The following is a 24,195-nucleotide window of genomic DNA, read 5'->3' as shown; positions in this document are numbered from 1 at the left end:
TAATGGGGAGGCGCGGAGCAGCCGGCAGCTGCCGCCGCCGCCACAACGGCCCGGCGCGTGACCCCAGCGCCGCCACCGCCTCGCGGAGGTGGCGTCACTTCCGTCGCCGCGCGGGCTCTGCTTCCGGGTCGCGTTGCCGCTGGCTGGGGGCGAGGAGCTGCTCGGCGCCGCCGCTGCCATGTCCCCCGCGGGACTCGCTCCCGGGCCCGGCTCCGGAGCCGCCTCTCGGTAAGAGCCCGCTGAGGGCGGCCCACAGCCCGGCCGCGTCCGGGGCTGCCTGCCCGCCCGCCCGCGCTCCTTGCCCGGCACTGCTGCGGGGAGGGCGGCGCGCCTCCCTACGGCGTGCGCGCTCGCCCCGGYCCCGGCGCTGGGCCGCGCCGCGCCGCCCCGTCCCGTCCCCTCAGGCCGGCCGGGGCGGCACCGCCGGCTGGCCCGGGTCTCCCGGCGCCCGAGCGAGCCCCTGCTCGTCGGCCGTCGGGGCGCAGCCAGAGGCGAGCTGGAAAAGGCGTGTAGACAGCGGTGTGCGTCTGCCCTTTTTTCATCACACGGGAGCGAGGAGATGTTCAGGGGCGTTGCAGTAGAGCCGTGCAGGTCCGTAACAGGTAGTGCTGCTGTAGACCCAACATTTACTGCAATGGGAGTCTGCTGCGCCCCGGAACACAGTGGGACCCGAGTCAGTCTGGGATGTTGTCAGCAATCCTGGGTACCACAGCTGCTGGGGGTGTTGCTCGAAGACCTGTAAAGGCTGCAGAAAAGTGCTAATCAACTCCGTTAGCTTAGGTAATGAGGACTGGCTTGTGTAAGATAATTGGGAAAAAGAACTTGCTGTGGATGGTTTGGGATGTGCCTAGAGTTGGTGGGTTGGACGCAGGGCCAGCAGTATTAGGTACCTCCAGCTCAGGGCAGCTTTGCCCAAATTGTTGTCTTTGCAACAAGTTAGTTAAACATATTGGCGCTTCTTAGCACTTTGGATGGGTTCAGGAACTTGCACTCAAGCTTGTGCGGACACAGCCAAAGGATGGGTTTGGGCTTGGCAGGGCCATTCTCAGTTGGTCTTCCTAAGCCCTGTTAGGTCCAGCTCAACTCTGCTGGACRTTCCTGATTCTGGGAATGCTGTGCAGGGATGCTGGAGCTTTATGCAGAGGCAGCTCAAACATAGCATGCCTTATTTATTTGGTCTCTGCACTGCATGATGTGGCTAAATTGTTTCCAGACTAGAACTAGTCCTTGATGCAGTGTGGCTGTATTAAGTCAGAGGCAGCACCATGCAAATAAGTACCTCACTCTTTGCATGCAGTTATGAGCTTTTGCTCTCATAATACACTTAATCTGTAGTCTGGTGACTTCCAACTGGTAATTGAAAGTCAACCATACTTACAATTGAGATAAGATTTTTATCTGCCTCTGTTGTTTGTTTTCTTGCCTTTCTGTCTGTTGCAGACAATTTTAAATTCAAGATGCTGAATAAAATAGGTTTCTCTTTGGAATCATGATAATTCACATACCTTGAGTCACTCTTTTCATAATTAGCTACTTTTATAAATGCATAAGAGATAGATACGCTTTGACAGGTCAGTAGTTTGCCAGGTTGAGAAAGTTACTATCATGTTTATTTTTTTAAAATCACCTCCCTGTGTTTTGTTTCTTACTTAAATAAGTTGTGCAGTAATTCTAATGACTTATAAACTACTAGCCCTTAATCTCAGTTACCTCTGAGCCTTTAAATGCTTAGAAGTGAGAATGTACCTGTGTATTGTTGGTTTGTGTGGCAAACTGAATTGCAAAACTGTTGCGTGCATGTTACACTTATGTGTAACAGCTGTAATAATTCCTGAATAATTAGTGACTTTATCAACTTCTGAAGGTTTTTTAGCTTTTCAAGACTTTCACCTGTAAATGTCAAGATGCTGAATGAGTTCTGAATGGAATATGTCAGCAGATACTTTACTGAAGGGATTTTCAAGTTTTATGTGAATGGGATAGAGTATCTCTAAAGCAAATTAATGTACTGTTTCCTAGCTTTCACGTACTGAAGGATAGTTAATATGACTAAGTGTAACTAGATGCTTAGCCTATTACTCTAAACAAAGTTTTTTGTTGTTTTTTTTAAATAGGAGATGGTATTCCTGCATTTATGCTGAACTGGGTTTGGCTCAGGATCTAGGGAAAGACAGGAAGACTGGGTAAAACATACTGAAATATTTTCATTAAATGGAAAACCTAGGAAGGAGTTTGTTCTCCTGTGTAAGTCATGTTATGCATGGTTAAAGGCTGACAGCAACTCACTGCAGACATGAGTAATTCAGTGCATGTATTCTTAGCTGTCAGAAATAGGAATAATTTTTTTTCTTCTGGGCAAGTCTGTGCTCCTGTTTTTCTTGTAGAAATGGGATGTTTGTTACAACTTGTATTTGATAGGCTTAGCAATAGCCCATATTTAGATTCTTGACAATCTGCAGACCCAGTTACTGGGTCTGCAAAACCCTGAAAAAGGAGCTGTCAGGATGGAGGTCTATAGGAAACTCTGAGGGCTTAAATGGAATCGTGATAGGATTTAACTAGTATTTTGTGTATGATATTTCACCCAGCACTGTCCAGAAACAACCCACCTTCAGGCAATGTTCTCCTTTATAGTAGCTCATGAGTGTTTTCATGTAGTGCATGACCAGTGGCACACACTGGTGAGTCCTAAAAACTACGTTAAGGAAGGTCTTTTTCAGGTTTTCCTTGCTTTGTCTTATCACTAATTTGTTCTCCATTTCCTTTTTCTTAATTTATCTGTATTTTTCTTACTTAATTTTTTTAAAGGGCAGCAAAACAAGCGGTTTCTGAGAAATGTTCTCTCTGGTGGCCCCTATTTAGCAGCGGCTAAAGGGTAGTTCATAGGATGCTGTTCTACTGCTCCAGCACCTGAGGGAGTAACTGCAAATCCTTTGTTCCTTCTTGCAGCAGCATCTATAACTTCAGTGAAGGTAGTGCTGCTGGTAGCAAGCAGTCAGATTTCCTCCTTATACGTTGCCCAATTCTGATGGTTAGGATAGTGCTGCAGGGAGAAAACACAGTGTCATAACAGGCTGTTCAATGTATGGTGTCATCTGGAGCTATACCACACAGGTCACTACTGTGTTGTCTTTTCCAGGTTGTTACCAATCAGTCCCTCGACTAGGCTATATTCCTAGAGTACAAGCTGTCTATTTAGAAAAATAATCTAGTATTGTGAGGAAGCTGATTAGGCTCTTTTTCCATCTCTTAGATAAACCATTGGGATTAAGGATATTGGCTAATCTATTTTCAGAGATGACTAAATAGTTCTTCAGTTCTGCAGAAGATGAGTCTCTCTTCCTGAAGTTATGAACTTGTGCCCTGTTTAGAGAGCTACTCTCACATTCCTAGAGCTTCCTTCTGAGTTTTGAAGACTGTGCTGTTTGTACTCGAATATTGATACTCCTGCTTCTTTGAGAGCCACCAATTGGAATGTAGCATAAAGTGTAGCTTTAATCCCTGGGTGATGATTCATATTTCTATGAATATCATACCGTCATGTGTAATTCCATGAAGATTTTACAAAATAGTCTGACACTAGTATCTGCCCTGTGACAAATACTTTGTTTTGTTCTATTTGAGAGAGCTTAAGAAATTCCTTGTTAACTAAATATAATTGATTTAAGATGAGCAGGAGAGAAAAATACACATTCAGGACCAGCATCACCTGGAAAAAGAGATAATTACTTTTTGCAGAGTAGGAAAGAAGAAAGTGACAGAACTGTTTTCAGAACCTTACAGAAGTGTTCTGAAGTAGTCTTAACACTGGTTCACTAACAAAATTTCCCCACATTGCTTTCCTGATAAAGACATAATTGTTCCCATGTACCTATTTGGAAAATATTGTCRCAGAAACCAATCCTGTTGGCTCAAGACTTTGAGGTTTTACGTAGAAGTCTGGTCTCATTTGTAGTATGTCTGATCTTTTGTTCAACATAATTATAAGAGCTCTTGAAATTTCAGGAGTCCTTGCCTTGATTGTTCCATGTGTTTTAAATCCGTATTTCCTGTCCATCCTGAAGTTTTTGTGTACAGGGAGGTGAGCTGGCCTTCCTTCTATCTTCAAGGAAGTTAATAGGGAATACTTTTTTAGTATTGCTCGTATTTTGGAAAACTATAAAAAAAAGACACAAAATGTTTTATTCTTCTTTCTATTGTGTCAGTTTTTTCTATCCAGTAGTTGATCTGTCATGCCAAGCATGCTGCTAGGGTGATCTTTTTGGATATGAAGAAAACTCATTTTCTTGGCTTAAAAAAAAAAATCATTATAAAATACTTAAACTTGCCTGATAAGGGGGAAGCAAAAAGTCCCCATAAGTCAATGATATCACTGCTCTCTGCATTTTGTAATAAGATGGCAATAGTTGGTTGTTGTCTCTGAATTATTAATCTATTTAGTAGCTCTCCAGGACCTAAAGAATTTACATTTATGCTGAAGAAAAAAACAGTACCAAGTTGTTCATTAACTTTCTGTAATCTCTAAATTAACCTTTTTTGTGAATGCTGTTATAAAGGACGTATATAATTGGGGATTGCTGAAAATGTTAGGTCTTAAAGGCTGAATCTTTCAGAACCCATCATGTGTCATGCAGCTTATTTTTCAATGACTAAAATAAAGGGTGGACTATTTAAAGAGAAAATTTTTGGCAGACACTGCTGGCTGGAACAGGCCTAAGTCAAGAAAGACAGCCCTTTGAGGAATTTCTTGATATTAACAGTTTTTGGAGCTAAAAGGCAGTAGAAAATGTTGTGGACTGTTATTTCTCAAAAGTTACCTTGTAAATATGATAACCAAAAAGATACTAATTACTTGGTGAGATGAGGTAAGAACAGTGCTTGGACTAAAGTACTCCCCGGGATCTTATCTTCTAAGGCCTTTTGCATAATCTACCTGTGTTTGGTCAGAATCCACTTTCCCGTCAGCTGTGCAAGTCACTGAGATTCCATTGTGGCAATCAGGAGTTAAGACAAGATGTCTTTCCCACTAGGCAGACTCATTTGTGAATTGTGCCCGAGCGAGCCACACGTGCTGCTCATAGAAGAGGAAGAACACAATCCAGAGGGTGTATATCATTCTGCTCGTTCTGCCGATATTTTAGTCACGATGTTAGTCACTCACCTGAGCCCCTGGCTTCTCCAGGGATGGGCGCGCAGTCACAAGTGACTGAGCTACCAGGACTTGCCAGGAAGTCACTCATTGCATAAGCTGCAGAAATTAATTGTGCCTGTGCTCCTTGCCTATCCCCATTGTCAAATAAAACTGATTGTAACTCGGCTGAGTGTAAGGTTAAACAGTCTTTGTTTACCTTTGCGGTTAGTTTGGGTAATGTGGTTCACTTTGCAACTCGTGTCAGCGAAAAGTAACGTACACAGTGTTATCACTTGTCACAACTCAGCCAGTTACATATATCTCAGTAAAGCAATGACCTAGTCATTTATCTGTTCAAGTCCATAGTATATTCCAGATTTTAGTCTGCAAGTATCAGAAACTTCAGAACAGACAGTACTATTTTTTCCTAGGATTTATTTGTTGTGTAGTTAGGAATTAATTCTCAATGACAAGGACTGAATAAAATGTTTTTATAGCAATGAAAATATTTTCATGATCTTGTTTACTTCCTCTTGGAATCGAGCARCATTTGTACGTACCGAAAGGTTAGAGGACCTGGTTTACATGATGCCTGAACCAGTGTATTAATTTGTTCATTTTTTAATGTTGATCAGAGAAACGCACATGCATATGAAGAACCCTCCCCCAAGGAAAGGTGTAGACAAGGTTTGAGTCTCTTCTTGAAACCTCCGTTTTATGAACCCTAAGCTCTCATGCTTTTCTTTGTCACACCTCTTTCCCCCCTCCGTTTAAAAGCTGTAACTCAGGAAATGCATTCAGTTTAAAAAAAAGAAAACCCCAGAGCTTGATGGTTGTCTGTAGACCCCAGACTGTCTCGTTGCTCTTTGTAACAGGTAAAATAGACAGTCTGACTGAGACTTCTGTAGATCATGACCTATATTAACATAAGTTTTGTTCGAGAAAGTTCAGAGTTTTTCCACTGTTCTGCCTTTGTCATAGCTTCACGGTAAAGGCCTTCTTGCTCCTTCAGGGCCTTCCAATGATTTTGCTGTGTAAGTAGCATGAGTCGGATGTGGATTCGGAGACGGATTCTGTTTGTTGTTGCTTCTTGTGGGTGAACCCAGAGGCTCATTAATAGCGCTACCTTTGTTTGAAGGCAGTGAGTAATCCATGCCGGGTTGCTCAATGCACTTCTTTTCTACGTTTAAATGAAGACTTGGAAGGATGCAAGGGGCAAAGGTATCTTTCTCTATAGTAAGAGAAAAGTTTGAAGTAAGACAGATCAAAAGACTGAAAACTTATGTGGCCAAAATTAAATTGTCTAGAAATCTCTTTGTGTCCTCTGGAGAAGAGAATTGTTGATGTGAATGAGCCATCTCTCATACTCTTGAACTGAAAATACTTTGGATGTGCTAAATATATAGTTTTGTGAAATGACTAGACTGACAGTTAAACAGTTCAAATAAATAATGGCATGAAAAAGAAAAAGAAAATGGGAATGGATGGAAGGACAACAGGGAAAAGAAAGGAAATATGAGCCTGTTTTTTGCTGTAAAAATTTTGTTGTCCTGGCTGCAAGATGTTGCCATATCTTTTGAGGCCTGTATAGAAAACTTGTACTATTTATGTGCCTTTAAATGTAACTTTTTTACTGATTGTCTTAGTCTGGAGAACAGGTGAGCTACATGCACTCACAATAAAGGAATCATAACCCTTTCTTTCTCTTTTTATAACAAAATAGTGCAGTACATACTCAGGATCAGCTCAGAGATTCTTAGGTTAACATGTGAGTTGGTCACTGGTAGCATCCATGTATTATGATTTATACTGAAGAGGAATGAACCAAACTAGCAGGATAGAAAGAGGGTATGGGAAGAAATAGGACCTTTGGGGTGGAATCTGGAAAAAAGTCATCAGAGGTCTCTTTGCCAAAATTGTACCTAGCAAAGGATATGATACTTCCATTTGTGAGATGTTTGCTGTTATTTGTAACTAAGCTGACCTGCCAAGAGCAGAGAGAGAAAAGGATTTTGCCAGTGAGCTGTAGCATGAAGATACAAGAGCATCTTTTACCATATGGGTCTGCATTTGTTTGATAAGTATTAATAATAATACAATGTTAATTACAAGTTTGGGGGTTGTTGAATTCCAAGTGTGTTCTTTCTGGTTCTAGGTGATTCTTGACACAATAGTATTATTTAATGGTAGGTATTATATCAATTAAATGTGATTAGGGATGTCTTTTTGATAGTGGTTGTGGGGAGCTACTGTGATTGGCATCAGATGATAACCAGACTGTAGCAAGCATCTCTGAGACATGGCAGAAGGAGACTGTCAATGGGATGCAGTATTGTCAGGGTACCAGCTTTATAGAAATGGTGGAATAGTATAGGTGGGAGAGCGGCACTGCACACGAAGGATTGTATAAAGGGTAACAGGAAAAGAGAAGCAATATCAGGTCTGGATGGGTGGAAATCTCATACCTTAAATATACTGATAGGACTGACTGCCAACCCCCAGATCAGGATGATGACAGAGATCAGGAACTGTTAAGTGAGACCAGAGAAGCTGCAATTTTAAGACAGTAATGGTGGGAGATTTCAACTACCTCAACAGAGACCAGTTCAATGCCTCATCACGAAGAGAGGTAGAGGGAACATTTTTTAAACACTATAAATGACTGCTTCCTAGATCAACCAAGTTTAAACCTTCAAGAAAAGCTGCTTTTCTGAATTTGGTGGTGCATAAGACCTACTTTGAGCTATTAGTGGGACAACTGTAATAGTAACCACAGTACAATTAGATGCAACTTGGTAGATGGAAGCAGCAGGCCCATGTGGGTGGGTTCAGATGTAGCTCGATCAGATGGGTCAGAGGAGCTAGATCAGGTTTAAGTAAATATACAAGAAGAATGCGACCTGGTGGGTTAGTTAAATGTTAGTAAGTTCTCTAGACCAGCTTACAAACAGCTGTTGTGCCAGAGAATTAAATAGACTTTCAGTATAATTCTCATCTACAAACAGGGCTCAAGAGGGTATCCTGAGGACAACATACTGGTGACTGAGTTCCACCAGCAGTAAGATGATAACACATTTTAAAGAAAAAAATAACTGATCACAGGAAAGCATGGTCTGTTGGAAAACAGTGTGGCTTCTGTAAAGGGAGATGCCACCTGGTCARTCCACTGGAGTTTTACAAGTGTGTGGATAGAGGGAACCAAGGCATAAAATAGACTTTCAAAAAAACTTTGCAAAGGTTCAGTTAAAGAAACTAAATTTCCACAGGCTTGGAAGAAAAGTTTATTATATATATTATTATATTTCCCTTCATGCCTGTTTTGAAGGTGATGTTTGCCTTTTTCCGGTCATCGGGGATCTCGCTTGATTGCCATGACCTTTCAAAGATGATAGAGAGCAGCCTTGCAGTGACATTTGCCAGCTCCTTCACTATCCCATTTGGTCTTATAGACTTGTATATGTCCAATTTGCTTAAGATAGACCCTAACTTCATCTCTCTATACCATTGGCAGTGTCAGAGAGCACTGGGGCAGGCAGGCTAGTCCCTAAGGGAAGGGGAACTGACCATGACAGCAAGGCAGACAGCAGCAGTGGCCTCACTGACAAGGGCACAGTCCCACCCAAGCAAGATGAGCAGGGTAGGTGCAGTGATGGTATGTAGCTAGGTTCAGCTGAGAGTCCAAATTGCCAGACAAATCCGTAGTGAGACAGATCTAAGGTCAGGCTGGGAAGTTGAGTCAGGGTTGGGTCTGGAGACAGTAGCTGTGGTCATCACAGTCCAGTGATTTCCAGGCAAGTCCATAATAATGAATCAGTTCCAAGGTCTAGCCAGGAGGTCAGTCCATTGGTCAGGGTCAACAGGCTTGGCATAGGCATGACCTGCAATCCAGCTGTGTTGTCGCTCAGGTGGGGGCCAAAGGCAAGGGCTTCAGCTTAAAAGCAGCTCCTAAGGGAGGGAGTGGTGGCCTTTGCTAGCATCCAAGCAGAACTTTCTAGAACAGCTGTCCCCAAGGCAGCCAGCCTTGGCAACCAAGCCCAGACAGCAAAACCCCCACGAGGGGAGAAAATTTGCTCAGGGCCCTGACAAGTAGTACTTTCTTCCTCCAAGCTCTGCCACTTGGGAGGCCTGAGAGCAGACCCTGCCAGTGAAGCCTGAAGTAAAGAAAGCATTGAACACCTCAGCTTTTCCTGTGTCCTTCATCAGTAGATCACTGGCTCATTGCTCAGCAGCAGGTCAGCAGTTTTCTTCATCTCCCTTTTACTGCCAGTGTGCCCGTAGAAGCCTCTCTTGTTGCCCTTTGCATCCCTTGCCAGCTTTGACCTCAGCCAAACTTCCTAATTCCATTTCTGCATGCCTGCTTGATTCTCCTGAACTCCTCCCATGTATCTGGTGTCTGCTTGCACCTCCCATACACTTCCTTTTGGAGCTGAGTCAGAAGTTCAGCTGAACTGGCCTCCTCCCACATCTGCTTATTTTCCTACACATTGGGATAGACTGTTTTCTTGTGCTTGGAGGAGGTTGTCCTTGAAGATCAGCCATCTCTCCTGGGCTTCTTTGCTCTTCAGACCCTCCTGTGGTGTCTTGCTTATCAGTCTCCCAAACAAGCAAAAGTCCAGCTATTTCTTCTGTTACTTGCCTCGCTTCTCTCTTGAACTCTTGCCATGTCATGGTCACTGCAGTCAAGGCTGCTACTGATCATCACATCCCTCACCAGTTTGTCCTTGTTAGTGAGTAGCATGTCCAGCAGTGCACCTGCCCAAGTCAGCTCACCTAGCACCTGTATCAAAAAATTGTCTTTGATGTGCTCAGAAATATCCTGAATTTCATATGCCCCACCATGTTGCCCTCCCAGAAGTTAGTGGGTTGGTTAAAGTTCCTCTTTAAAATCGGGATCTGCAGTCATTAGGCTTATTCCAGCTGTTGAAATGTGGCTTCATTCACTTCTTGGTGAGGGGGGGGATCTCTAGTAGACATTCACCACAATGTTCCCCTTGTTGGCTACCTCTCTGATCCTGACCTYGTAAGATCTTGACAGGTCTCTTGATCATCCCATAGCAGAGCTCTATGTGTTTAAGCAGCTCCTTTACACAGAGCCTAACACCCTCCCCGCCTCCCACCATCTTTCCTCATGAGCCTGTATCCTTTCATCACAGCACTTCAGTCATGTGAGCTGTCCCATTACACCTCTGTATTTCCAGTGAGGTTGTAGTTCTGCAACTGCATGGACTTCTTGTTTTTCCTGTGTGTTTCCCAGGCTGTGTATATTGGTTTACAGACAGGTCAGTTGGGCTCCCCGTTGCCCCACTTTCTCGAGGGAAGTATGAGAGCTTCCTCTGTTGTCCTGTCTTGTGTGTGCTTTCCTCCACTTCGGGTATCTTTGGTCTTCCCTGTCAAACCTTGTTAAAAGTGCTCCAGCTAGGTTAGCAAGCTCAGAGAGCAAAGGACAGCACTTAGCAGTCACTTCTAAGGCTGGAATAGAGTCAGCAGTGTAGTGCCCTCAAGACTGGTTTTATTCAGCATCTTCACCAGTGATCTTGTGAAATGAATGAACAGTCAAATCTCCAAGTTTACAGATATTACTAAGTTCTTTTGAGTCATAAAAAGCCACATCAAGGACAAGGAACTCTAGAAGGATCTCTGTAGATAAATTTAAGATATTTTGTCTAGGGAAAAGCAATCTAAACCATATCTATATAAGGCTGAACTTAGTGATCTTGGGAGATGGAGCAACTGCCTTATGAAGAGAAGCTAAAAAGGCTGGGACTTAGTCTGGGACTCTCTAATTTGGAGAGGAGATGTAATCAAGGTTTACAAAACCTGAAGGGAGTGGATGTGCTGAAAGAAGAGCTGCTTGCCAAATCCTGTTGTACTAGAACTGAAAGCACTCGAAAACTAGTTGGAGACTGGTTTAAAACAGAAGTTCTTTATGCTGCATGTTGTGAGCTGCTGGAACTGGTTGCCCCAGGAGACTGTGGGAGAAGATGATAGCATCATGTTTGGAGAGGGACTGGACAAGTTCATGGGCAACAGATCCATGAATGGATGCCAGAGGCTGAGGCAGGGACGTCCCCTCTGCTGTCTCATACCCAACGGCTGTGGTTGCTGGGGGTGTACATGAGGAGTGGATTGCGGCGAGTAGCCAGGCTCGCATACTCCCTGCAAGTAGCATCTGCTCTTGCTGCTGCTGGAGACAGAGCCCTGGGCTGGACGGCCCGCTCGTCTGACCCCGTAAGGTGTTTCTGTGTCCCGTCTGCCTCTACCAGCGGGGCTGGATGCTGTGTTAAACAAGTGGTTTAAGAACTACAGTTAATTAGATGTAATGGCTGTTACTGAGAACYTGAGCATTGAACACCAACATTTAAACTGTTTTTTTTTTCCTGGTTAAAAAATCTCAAATATCCAGTACTTTATTCTTTCTTTAATTTATTTTATTTTATTTTTTTTTTTTTTTTGAGCAGGTTACTCAGCAACTGTTGTTGCTAAGACACAAATAGCTACAGATGTCCTCCGAACTGATTGCACAGTGATAAATGCCCTGGCTGCCTCTAATGCAAAATAACAAGAGAAATAACTAAATTTGCCATGGTTACAACCTTTTTGATACAATTGTAGTGTAAGTTGAGTACTGAAACAGTTTCTCTCTAATAGAACTACTGACATTAATTTCCTGGTAACCTGTGGTGATAGCTACATGACTTCTCAGTGTGTGTTCACAAATCTCATATTGAAAATAAAAATTGCAACTGCATAATGTAAATAACTCATTTTTTTGTGGTTAATTTGTTGCAGGTTTGTTCTCTTACTGATAGAGCTGGATTAAAATTTTTGGTCTTTTGTGGGTGGGTGATCAGGAAATTTACTAGTCTATTTTAGTATGTAGGAAGTGACACCTAAAAATTAAAGGCAATATGCTCTCTTGTTTGAAAATTTGTTTTTAAAAAGCTCCAAGACAAACATAATTTTCTCTCCAAAGCTGCAGCTCTAGAATTTTGCAATCCATTTATCGTTTATCTGAAATTCAGAAAGTGTATGGAAACCACAAGATATTGGGTATTTTCTGGTTTGTGTTTTTAGGGAAAAATCTGTTAAGCCACAAAGCAGGTCTAATTCTTGTGAAAAGAGAAAGAAATTGACTTTTCTACTTTTGTTATGCTTATATAAATTACTGTGCTTTGTTTTGAAAGTAAAAGGTTAATAGCCCTTTCATGATCTTGTGCTACATGAGCTATGTACATGGTAGATCTATCTAGAAGAAATTGTCAAGTTGTTTCTGGGCTCAGTGGGAGTTGTTTTTCTCTAAGATGAAGTTATTATTTCCACATTTTCCTTTTGTGAAAACAGCTTTTTCCCCATTAAAAATTTCCCTGCTGTGTTTCAAAATCAAACTTAACAGAATTGCACAAGAACTGGGAAATCAAGCTATGTGCCTGCCGTCATTGTGCAAGCTAAGTGAGCTGCAGACAGTTGTAATGGTGACAATGCTTCAAAGAATTAGAAATAACATAAAAATCCCAATTAATGAAATAAGTATTACTTAACCTAAAAATATATTTGCATGCCCATTTATTTTCAGTAATTTCTTGGTTTATAAGTACTGCATGCTTTTATTTCTCATTTGAAGATTCAGAAGTTTTATTCAAACTAAGAACCTTCGATCCTGCAGGATTGTTTTTGTGTGCTTGTCATGGCTGCTCATACCTTCAAAAACAGGGCGAATAATCTGCCTTCCCCCCTAAACTGTTACAGTGTTTGTATTCTGATTCTTACCAGGGTAAGAAAAGGAGAGAGAGAACCTGGATTGAGAGCAGTAAGCAATCCAGCAGATGTTGCAGCAAAGATTTAATCTGCTATTTTTCACAATATTGTGGAAACGTATATGCGTTATGTGTGCGTATTTGTGTGTGGGTGTGTGTGGAGAGTGAGGGGGGAAAAACGAAGAATAGCAGAGCATAAATCTTTGCTGTGAGATCTGGTGGATTGTTGACGATATGGAATCAGCGGGCTGATGTGTAGCACAGCTTTCATTTATTAGATATATTTAGTTTTGGATTTTTTTTTGGATGACTGCTACCTGCTGTTGAGGAAAAAAAAGGAAAATATTAGGGAACTGTACTTACAAAGGGGATGGATTGAACAAAACAAAGCTTGAGATATTGTATGGTGGGCTTAAAAGATGGATTTTACCTAGAGGCAATTTTTAAAAATTGCTGTGGAAAGCAAGACTCTTGACTGAGAAGTTGATTACTGATAGTGTTAGAAACGGTATGATTTTGGGACATCACATTTTGAAGTTAAAAAGTCAGATCCTTTCTCCTTCTTGCTTCATTTGTATTTTCAAATGCTAAAGTAATACATGTAATTCTTGTATATTTAAAAGAAATGAACCASTCATGTGAAGATGGTCGGATACTGAATGTGTGGCCTCAATATGATATTTATAAATTAACTTCTGAACATCATGAGAAGTAGATTGCCAATTGAATTCCTTGCAGTTCTACTTGTGAAAGCAAATTATTTCTATCAAGTATTTCATTCCTTAGTGGAGGAGGAAAGCTAAATGGGCCCCTGCTCTTCTGCTCTGCCCTGTCTTTCTTTGTGTGCTCCTGGAGTTGCATGAGCATATTGGAAACTGCAACTTCCTTTTCTTTTTAGGAATCTTTAAAGTTTTTTGAGCTTTTATTCAGATTTAGCAGATAAACATTTTACAGGCCTAGCCTTCTATTTGCCCACTTACTTTATTTGCATTAATATGATGGCACAAGTTTCTAAAGTGCTTTTGCTATTTGTTTTTGCCTAAAGGAAGGAAAAATTGAAGCTTAGTACTCAGAATTGCTCAATTCCTGACAGCTGCACAAGGGGGTCATTTTATTATACAGACCAAATTAGGAACCAGGCTGCCGCTGCCATTTCCTGTAATCTTTAATCAAGCTGTGTAAAAACAAAATGGGAGACTCTCCAAAACTTCAGATGAATGCCTGTTCTTGCCAAACCCTCATAAGAAACCCTGTAACACCAGAGAGAGGATTAGATTTGCTTTCTTGGTGTAGATAGCAAGTTAGTTTGGCAACGTTGAGTACCAAGTTGAAACAATTTCTGTGGCTTGACTGATAAAATAGTAGCACAGCTGGATGTGGAGATGCTGGGATATGGGAAGAATGAAATCGTAAAGAAATCTATCCCTGGAACAAAAAGCTGATATCCATATGCCTGCTCACAGATCGATGTGGAGGGTCACAGATCACTGCCTGCAGGGGAGATAGCTGTTAGCATGTTTTGCCTGAAGATTCAGGTTCGTGAACAATTGGAAATATAAAAGCAGAAAATCCTGAGGGTTTTTTTGCATGTGTTTACATGATTCTGCTTCTAGGTTGCACAGAACAGTGACAGGTGAATAAGTACTGGAGCAGACTTAGGAAAGTCCTCTCTTGGTATGTGTTTGATAGAAGTGGTCCTGTGGTTGACCCAGTATGTATCAATTTAACCATTTAATAACACGTTTTTAACTCTCTGAGGGAAGGAATTTTTTTATTTTGCCTAAATAATTTGCCAAGATTTTTGTCAAGATTTTGTGCCATGATGTTGAAACACCAATATATATTTTCAGCAGTTAATGTATGCAAAAGAAAAAAAAAAGGAAAAAATAATAATGCCAAAGATTGAACATGTAATGAAGTCCTTTGAGTTTATTATGTGAACTCAAACATGGTGGTTGTTGCAAATTGTTAGACTATCAACAGTTCGCTCTTAATCCTGTGCAATTTTTTTCCCCTTATTTTCAGAATTTGCAACAGGAGCTCGAGAAGAGTGATTGGACCTAATTTTAAACAACTGCGGCTTTATTTTGTACCTTTTAGGGTACCCATAGAGGCATTTCCCCTACATACTGTGACTGTTACGATGGCATATCACTTCACAGTGAGAATGGCTTTGAATCATTGCTAACAGTTTAAAATATGAAATCACTAAAACTTAAGTCACAAACCTCCAGAATAAAAAGCACCTGGCAGCTGTGCAGTACATAATGTCAGTGTTTGTCTCTTCTCCCTCTTTGCTTTTTGAATTTATTTCTTTGAGTGCTTTTAATTCAACTTAAGGGGTGGAGGGGGCTTCACCACATCCCACTGTGCCAAGCTCTGCTCTTCTCTGAAAGGAGTAGTGTGTCACATGGTGAGTGGCACAGGATAAAAGAATATTGCAAGGAAAAATCCTGCCGTGGTTGGGTGGTGGTTTAGATCACTTAGAAGCTCTGGTTGCAGTGTAGTGTAGCAGAATGGGAGAAATTACCATGACGTGCTCTACTGGAAAATAGAAGGAGCTTAGACTCTTTTCTTTTGCTTACTTCATATATTACTGTTCATGGTAGACTGCTGGCCCTTTAGGAAATAAGGAATTGAAATAACTGCGTAGATCACATTTTCATGCATACTCCAACAAAACATTTTAACTTTTTGTTTAATAGCTTTAATTTCATTAAGCTAACTCAAGGTTGCTTTAAGGGGAGCAGTGGCTATTTTAAAATAATATAAGACCGTATACAAACAGCTTTTTTTTTTCTAATCAGTATAATTACTGCTTGTTGTTTTTGTCACGGTATCCTTAATTTCAATTATTTGCAGCTTGAGAGAGGAACTGTTCATCAGCTGAAATTTTATATCCAAAGCCAAAGCAGATGGACTTGAACAGAATAAAAGTAAACAGCAGTCTACCCGGATGCTAATAGCAGGTAGCTTTAGGGAATTATATCCATAATGTGTAGTTTTAAAGAGTCTGATTGAGCTAGACTTTGCATTTTAGGATTTTAAAAACAGAATTTAGTGCTAGAAACTGTATATAACTTGCCAGGGTTTTTAATACGGGAAATACTGTAATAGCGATGTTGTGCAGAACGGAAAGCAGACAACTGATACATGAGATTCTGTAGTCCATTCCTCTGCTATGGTGCCTTTTGTTTTGAAATTTAGAATAATGCTTTTCAATAAATTGAGCAAGCAAGATAGAAAGACATGTAAAACATCTATCCTTCCTGGTATTTTACATTGCTGGCGTTTTGAGGAAGTTGGAATTAAACTAGGATGGCTATTCAAAACAAGTCTAAATTAAAAATAATGATGTTGTTTTGTTCAGATTTTTTGATATTACAAAATAAATTATTTAGCAGATGAAGAAAATTGCTGATTTAATAAAATCACTTCCTGAGGACAGTTCCACAGGAAAATGATGAAAATCACAAAGAGAAAAAGTATGGTATTTTTCCATTTTTTAGGAGTTTAAAGCTCTAATCTTTAATCTCTTTGCTGCATTTCTTTTTTCTTGCAGCAACTCATTTGATGGCATGTTTTATATTTAGTTGTTTTGTACAGGTTTTTTTCATTCATAAGGCTGGTGGCCCATTGAAGTTATTCTGACCATCAGAATCTACTTTTCAGACCTTTTCTTCACCCCCCCCCCCAAAAAAGACAAAAAGATTCAGACAGAAAAAGTGACCAAACGAAACCAAAACCCCAGCAACCCCTAAGGCTCTTAACCGTTGAATTTTGCTCTTTTAAGGTTAGCAACCATTAGGACGCTGCAGTTCTGTGTGGGAAGAGGGGGCAGGAGGAGAGGCAGCCACAGTTCTCCCATGCAGGCGTTGCATTGGCAGCTCCATTTGTGGATGTAAACAGGGCAATGATTTGGACTACATATGGAGCCGAGGATATCTCAGATCTGATTTTGTCTCTTACGATGTGGTTGCTTATGGGTTTAGAACGTTCTGTAATAGAAGTGGTGAGATTAAGCTTATCTAAAGCTCATCAAAATCCTTTGATTTGTACCAAATTTAAAAATCTAATTTGGAGAATTGAGATGCAGCCCAGGAGCTCACCGGTGTTTCTCTTCTGTTTTTTAAAAACCAACTTTGTTCGAGGAGAGATGTTTATTAAGGGAGATAATATACCGAGGTAGTTCAAGCTCAGCAGCTACAGGGTGCTGGATTTGCAGTTGGTGCTTACCTTTCCTTAGAGCCAAGGCGGTGGCTTAGGGTACCTGGAAGTGCTCCCGGAAGGGAGCAGGGGGGGCAGAGGGCAGAGTGTCCTGCCCTGGCAGCCTGAGGTCTGCTCAAGCACACGTGTGTGGTGGCTGCGGGCTGGCAGAGCGGGGGGATTAGGCGTGTTGGAGAGCTGCTGTTAGGGAAACGAGCACAGCCAGAACAGCTGCGCCCTGAATCCTCCTCGCCTGGGCTTGTGCGCTGAAGCTGTCCGCCGCTCCCCTCAGCCCTTCCCCTGCGGTCAGCGAGCTGCGGCTGAACCTGCCGACGCTTAGCTAGGTTCGGCGGGTGCTCGCTGAGCTAGTGAGAGCTTCCCTGCCCCGGCTGTGTGTGGAAACAGGGCTAGAGATGTTCCTCTCCTTCCCTGTAGGAGCTTGTGGCAGCAAGTGACTTTTGTGCCCGGATGCTAGCAAAGTCCTGTAGTTGCTCTGCAGAGAAATTTGGTTGCATGGTATACGGATTGAAAGGTGGGCAAGCCATGTGTATATCGCTGGGGTTTTTATGTTCTCTGTTTTGCCAAAGTAAAAAATGAATAAGATGGTAAAGGCGTTAAACAAACCGCATAACCCTACTGTTACAGGGGCTGTCACTGAAGCAGGAGATCCTGCTCTCCCCCTTTCTCGTTCCTGCTGTTCTCCATTCGCTTGGCTCCCTTAAGCATGGGGTTGTGTGATAAGCTGGTGGCAGTTAGAGTAACTTAGCAAAAATGTTGGGTTTTGGTGGCTTTCCTCTGACGTTAGAACAAGATCGAGGCTCAGATCCAGACTACTGCTTGGCCACACGGTTTGGAAGGGGCGTCAAGGGAATAAGAGTGGCTGGAGGTCCGACAGGGGCAGGAACTCCTCCATCAGCAGTAGCAGCACTTTGTTAGCTTCAGTCATTTGTGGTATAGAAAGCAATACTGTATCTTTGCAAGAAGTCTTCTGCCAAATTTGCTATTTCTGAAGGTACAGAGTATTCCCCAGAAGGAAGCGTGAAACTGCTAGAAGTCAAGTTTTTGCTCCCCATCTAGGCGAGAAGTTGCTGCTGTACTACTTTGGTTTGTTCAAAAGTTTGAGTTTTGCTTTCGGGTGCTTCAAGATGCACCACTCGTTTGCAAAAGAGGGTTTTGGTGGAAAGTGTAATTTAACTTATAAACTAACAGGGTCGGATGACAACTCTTGCAATTTTCCAATTTTTCTAACTAATTAGTGACTTCTCACAAATAAAATTAAAGAACTACTAAGAGCTTTGAAACAGTATGTGGAATGGTACTTTACTACTGAATGGATCATATTTTGATCTGAGATCTTTTTCCATGCGGAAGAGTTTAGCTTTGGCTTTTTCTAAGGCATTATCTGAAAAAGTTTCAAATACAGAAGCAAAGGACAAGACTTGCTGGGATCAAATTCAGGCCCTTCTTCAGATCCTCCTATTCATAGTCTTTGAATGGCACGGTTTCTCTTCGGTCTTGATTTTTCTAGATTATTCCTATTAAAGTAAAAAGGAAATAAACCTTTATGTTTAAAATAAAACTGTGATTAAAACTGAGAGAAAAAACTGGAATGCTGGCAGGCACCTGCTGCGTATACTTTCCTGTGTTTGATGTCTGTAGGGTCATTTCAAAAGAAATTGAGTTAATTATGAGACATATTGTAAATTCTGTTGATGTACAGTTAAGGCAGTAATGGGAAGTAGCCTTTGACTGGGGGAGGTAACCTTGGAAAATACTCAAACCCTGAAGAAAATTTTACCCTGGCGCATAAGATCACTCTCTTTACAGAACCTCTGTTTTTCCTCTGATAAGAGAAAACAAATCCTTTGTGTTTTCATGGATAATGGGAAATTATTCCAGCCTCCAAAGCCTTCCTGTGTTTGCAGTATGGTGTTTTGCAGCAGCTTGCCTGTTTTGGGAGCAAGCTAGCTATAGAGAGCAAGAGTTTAAGTACGTCTGGCAGGGGAGGCAAGCAGCCATTGTTTTCAGGACACTGTCAAGTCGTATTGGTTAGCTGGTCTTGCCCCTGTTCCTGGGGACAATTTTGTAATGTGAAGGTGCTTGAATGTTCTAGGCGGGATGTGCAGATGGAAAGGACTAGAGAAAACAGCAGCTGAATAAATGGCCTTCCGCATTTCCATAGAGGTTTACAGCAAAATTTCCATAGCCATGGAGGCAGGAAAAGGTCCTAGCTCAGCAGAGAAAGTATATGTGGTGTTGCTGTGTTTACTTTCTTCCAAACCATTAAGTGTTTTTTTCAGCATTTCTTTTAATTGAGGTAAGCCACTTATAATTCTGCTTTGTGTGCATGAAGAGACAGTTCTGTTAGGATGGGAGAGGAAATACCTACTTACTTCTGGTATGTTTGAGATGGAGCGTGTTTGAAGGGGTTGGATTTTGTTTTTAATATGCTGGCCCTGAAAGGAGAGGGGTAGAGAAGTGCAGTCGAGTGAATAGGACGTATTTTTAATAAATTTTGGTCAGACAGAGGTGGAAGTCCCAGAGGATGCATGCCTTTATCTGTCGAGTTGCAAAAATTAATAAGGTTGTGAAAGTAATCATCTGCAAAATTTCCTTCTTGTGGTTTTGCTGGGGTCTAGCAGCTCTTTTATATAAAATCTCTATGCTAAATGCTGTTGGGTTATTTGCTTAGAATTTTTTTATTTTAGTAGCAAACATTCATCAAATTTTTCTTTCTGAAAGGCGCAATTGAAAGAATAAACTAGCTTTGTGGGTTTGGCAATAAAAGGTACTGCTTGTAAATACATTTAGGTGTACAGTCTTGTCCTGATTTCTTTTTTTGTTTGTTATATAAATGATCTAAATTAAAACAGGTTAGACGGAATCACTCTGTTTACTGACCTAGTAGACCTGACTTGATCGTTTAAAGTGTCTTTAAAATCATAGTGCACATGTTTGATTGATACATTAGCTTCTGTAGCTTGTATGGTACAAGTAAATGATGTAGAAATGTACCACGTGCGTAAAAAAGTCTGTTTATATCTTGAAGCTTAAAGCTAAATCCCTTGTTTATGAAATCTTTCCATATATGAATTTTGTCTCTTACTTGGGAGAGGGCAACACGAGTTTAGAAAGCCTGTGGGTGGAATACATAACAATTAATGTCCCCCGATAGCCTAAATGATAAGCCTCCCAAAAAGTACATAAAGCTATGAACACCTTTTTTTGACAGGCTTTGAAGACTGCCGAGGAACACACGCATTCGAATCATTTAAGCATTAAAATAGTAATACCCATGGAAGAGCCACAAGACTTACCCGAACAACCAGTAAGTACATTTAAAAATACTAAAAATGAACATATAAAACAAACCAGTGACCTCACAAATTCCTCTTAGTTATTTTCATTAATAATGGAAAATAAGCCTTATACTTATTATATTTATCTAGAGGCAAAAAATTGTTTTGCTCCTAGTAAAATGTATTGTACATTTGATTTATTGTAATCATATAGACAAGAGTAATAAAAGGAATAGGTAGGTATGGTTAAACTCTGTAATGTTTCTGTTTAAAATTATGCCTAGTAATTATTTGTTTTTCTCAGAAAACCAGTTCAGGTGTTTCCTAGAGAAATTAAAATTCACTATTTTAACAATAGAATCAGGAAACTTGTTATTATAACATGTATAATCTTTACTACTTCTTGTACTCAGGATCTTGAAAAGATTCTGTGATCTCAAGCATACTGTCATCTCCTCTGCTGGAAAACAGTTTTTAAATTCCTTAATTTAAAAGTGTATTCAGGTAGGGAAGTACGTTTTAAGTTAAAAATTGCTGTCCAGAGATCTTAAGTATTTGAAATACAATGTGTATTACAGGTTAATAAGCTAATAATTATACTTAATTATAAGTATAAAATACCATGTCACATAAGTTTGGGGAAGAATAATTATTAATACATTATGATACAAAGTTAAAACATATATAATGGGGTAGTATTTAAGCGAAACGGCTCAAAATGAAGTTTGTATTGACATTATATTCCAAATTAAACCCGAGGCAAACATAACAATTGCCAAGTTACTCTGAGTTTGAAGCTTATTCTCATATTGGAGACATTTTCAAATGCACATGAAAACAGTAGCGTGCTGAGGGAAATTTGGTCATGTCCACATTGGAAAGATTTTTGAGGCTGCTTTGATGTGACAATATTGTGTTCTTCGGTTAACTAATACGTTGCAACTTCATTTATGCATTTTTATGGCTCATGAACAAAGCTGAATGAAATGCAAAGATAATCCTAAAATTACTGAAAGAAAATATTACTTTACACAACATGCAAGTTACGTCTTGTGCATATAGACATATGTGCATGCATCTGTGAGACTGATCAGCAAAAACGTAGAATTTGAACTGCAGATATTTGTGGGATTTAAAGGAAATATCTGTTATTACATCCTCATATAATGAAAACTGTCTTAATAAACCTTTATTCTTCAGGATACAAGATAGGGCACAACTTATTTTTGGTTGGTGAAAGCATCCTTTATAAGCACATTATTCTGTAATTTTCCTCCAAAGATTTTCTTGCTAATTGCTCTTCAGAATCTGAGAAGTCAAGTGATTTTGAGACAGAATATGGATTATATTGATTATGGCTGTTAAATGATGTGGTATTTTGAATATACTTGGACATTTTTGCAGGAGAGAATGACAAGAACGATCGTTTTAGATGTTTTTTGGTATGAGACCATTCTTGGAACAAGTTAATTTTGCTAATAAAAAAGAGAAATCAGCTTTGCAAAATCACTTCTGCTTAGTAGTTCTGCATTGTACAAACTTGTTTTTCTTCCCGAAATGATTTTGCTTCTCTTGATCATGGCAACAGGATTAGTACATTACTATGAAAAAATAACATTTATTGCAAACTGTTGGTAACTGAATCCAGGAGGAAACCTGTTAGAGAATCTTCAGGCTCTGAATTAAATGTATTTTACTTTAAAAACGAAAAAAAATTTATTTTCCAGGTCACTTTCTTATGTTGAATTGGTCCAAATTTACACAATATATCTTTTCTAAATGAATGTTAGATTTCTCACTTACCCAACATGATGTAACCCGGAACCTTAAACAGGCATATCTTTTGTCCCTATTTTTTGACTGTTTCTTCTCTTTTCAGGTGTGAATTAGAATGGAAAAGTTTGTATGTACAGCATGGTGTTACAAAATAGAAACGGATGTGGGAAGGTAGAAAGCAAAGGGAAATTTGGGGGAAAATGAGGGAAAGTGACCCAGTGACCTTTGTTATGGCAAAAAAATATTTGTACTGTTATTGAGGATTAGTTAGAGAACCCTTTATAGTATTCTCTCACTTGTTAAATACATTGTGAACACACATAATTGATTTATAATATTCATTTAATCCTGAATGCCAGAACATGACAAAAATCTTTTTTTTTTTTTAATGAGGGATAATAAACTTGCATTACAAAGTTGCAACTCAACTATCTTGAAATAAGTTTCATTAACAGTTGTTGATACTTGTTTTATTTACAAAATGTTTTTCTTGGGTAAAACCGGCAACTCATTGCAGGCATCCACTGTGTTGCTCTCTGAAATGGCTTCTTATATTGGACAGCAACTGCAAACCAGAGGCAGTGGTGGGGAAAGCACCGGCTTGGAAAGGGCTCCAGAAAGACACAGTGCTGCCAAAAGAGTAGAGGATGATGGCCATGGATTTGGGTTGAAAAAAAATTTTTTTTAATGAAATTGGCAAAGGTTGTCAATAAAATTCTCCATTCCTAATGTGTACACGATCCTCTATTCACAACAGCATTGCCACAATCTCAGATTGGTTTGGCAGCGTTTGTTCCCACAAGTTATCGTGGTTAGTTGTGTGTGTGTTTTGTTTGTTTTTTTTTTTTTTAGTTTTTTTTCCTATTTTTGCTCTGGCCGAGGAATTAGTCTGTGAAGATCAATCTGAGAACTGGATTCTGTTGCAGAGCAATTGTTACCTTGAAGTTTCAAAGAAAAGTTTGTCTCCACTTTGCTTCTCACTCTTTAAATACAACTGCATTTGAAAATTGGCCTGGGGCAGAGATAGAAGTTTTCCAGCATGAAGAATGATTTGGGCAGAGGCATTTTGAGTTATAGAAATTTGTGATTGGGAGCAGGGATCAGATAGAAGGTGCCACTTAAGTTTTTTTTTTTTTTTTTAATCAAAATAAACCCCAAACTGATAATGAAATAAAAAGGTTGAGTGGAGATGTACGTTACTAAAAACACTTTGCTGTAGTGCAGCAGAATAGTTTGGTGAAATAATGTCTGACATTGCTAAGGCTAAAATTTGGATCGTTGAGGTGGACCACATCTTTTAATTTCTTTTCTTTCTTTTTCTTTCTTTTTTTTAAAAGGCAGTAAATTCACTTCTCCTGCACAAAAAGTCTTCAAACTGTGGTCCTGTCATCTGAGAGCCTTGACAGGGGATCTGAACTCTATCAAGAAGGTTTTCAGAGGAGTATGTGTTGAGAGGAGGTGTTTAAAAGGTTTTTCTAAAGCTTATGCAGGAGAGGATGGATAGGAGACCCATGTAAGGTTTGGGGTACAGTGCTCACTTGGGAGTATAGTGCTTCATGACAAAACTCTCTTCTTGAACCCCTAACATCTCAGGATGTTGATTCCATTTTTAAGTTACTGTTACTGTGTGCTGTTCCTGTGTTAAACATGTATTATGACGTGTCAGGAGAGAGAGCTAATGCTTTCAAAGTCCATGAAAGGCTGTTTTTAAAAATGTTCCCTCACCAACTTAAATTTGTAGCAAAATTAGTGATGGGTGGGATATAGTTTTTGCATTCCACCAAAATTTCAAGTTTTCATAAATGTTATCACTTAGCATAGAGACATAATGGAAATTTTTTTAATGAAAACCTGTGAGGATGGGGAGACCGATCTAAGACTGAGGCAGGGACGTCATAGATTGAAATTCAAAATCCCTGTTTTGCTTGACTCGTTCCATGGATTACAACTGGCAATCCCAGAGCCATGTTCTTGGCTGCTTTAAAGGGTTTATGAAACTCTCCCCAGATATTTACTCATATTTTTATGA

The 24,195-nt window shown here is 40.2% G+C and overlaps 1 protein-coding gene across 8 annotated transcripts in view; it reads left to right on the top strand.

The window, feature by feature from the left end:
* The first annotated feature begins 114 nt into the window (after window positions 1-114).
* Window positions 115-24,195, top strand: part of EYA3 (EYA transcriptional coactivator and phosphatase 3) — a 64,267-nt gene continuing 40,186 nt past the window's right edge. For 2 of the 8 annotated variants that reach the window (XM_026076288.1, XM_026076277.1), the window contains exons 1-2: window positions 115-228; window positions 20,324-20,419. In XM_026076288.1, the coding sequence (XP_025932073.1) occupies window positions 20,387-20,419 (33 nt within the window). In that variant the 5' untranslated portion in view covers window positions 115-228; window positions 20,324-20,386. Of the gene's footprint in view, window positions 229-501; window positions 592-9,238; window positions 9,364-20,323; window positions 20,420-23,503; window positions 23,625-24,195 lie in introns of those variants that run through there. The other 6 variants (XM_026076290.1, XM_026076283.1, XM_026076281.1 and 3 more) reach the window with 5 other exon arrangements.

Source organism: Apteryx rowi, unplaced genomic scaffold (genome assembly GCF_003343035.1).
Source record: "Apteryx rowi isolate R43461 unplaced genomic scaffold, aptRow1 scaffold_43, whole genome shotgun sequence".
Lineage (NCBI taxonomy): Eukaryota > Metazoa > Chordata > Aves > Apterygiformes > Apterygidae > Apteryx > Apteryx rowi.
The sequence above is the reverse complement of the archived record's forward strand: the minus strand, read 5'-3'. Positions and strand labels throughout refer to the sequence as shown.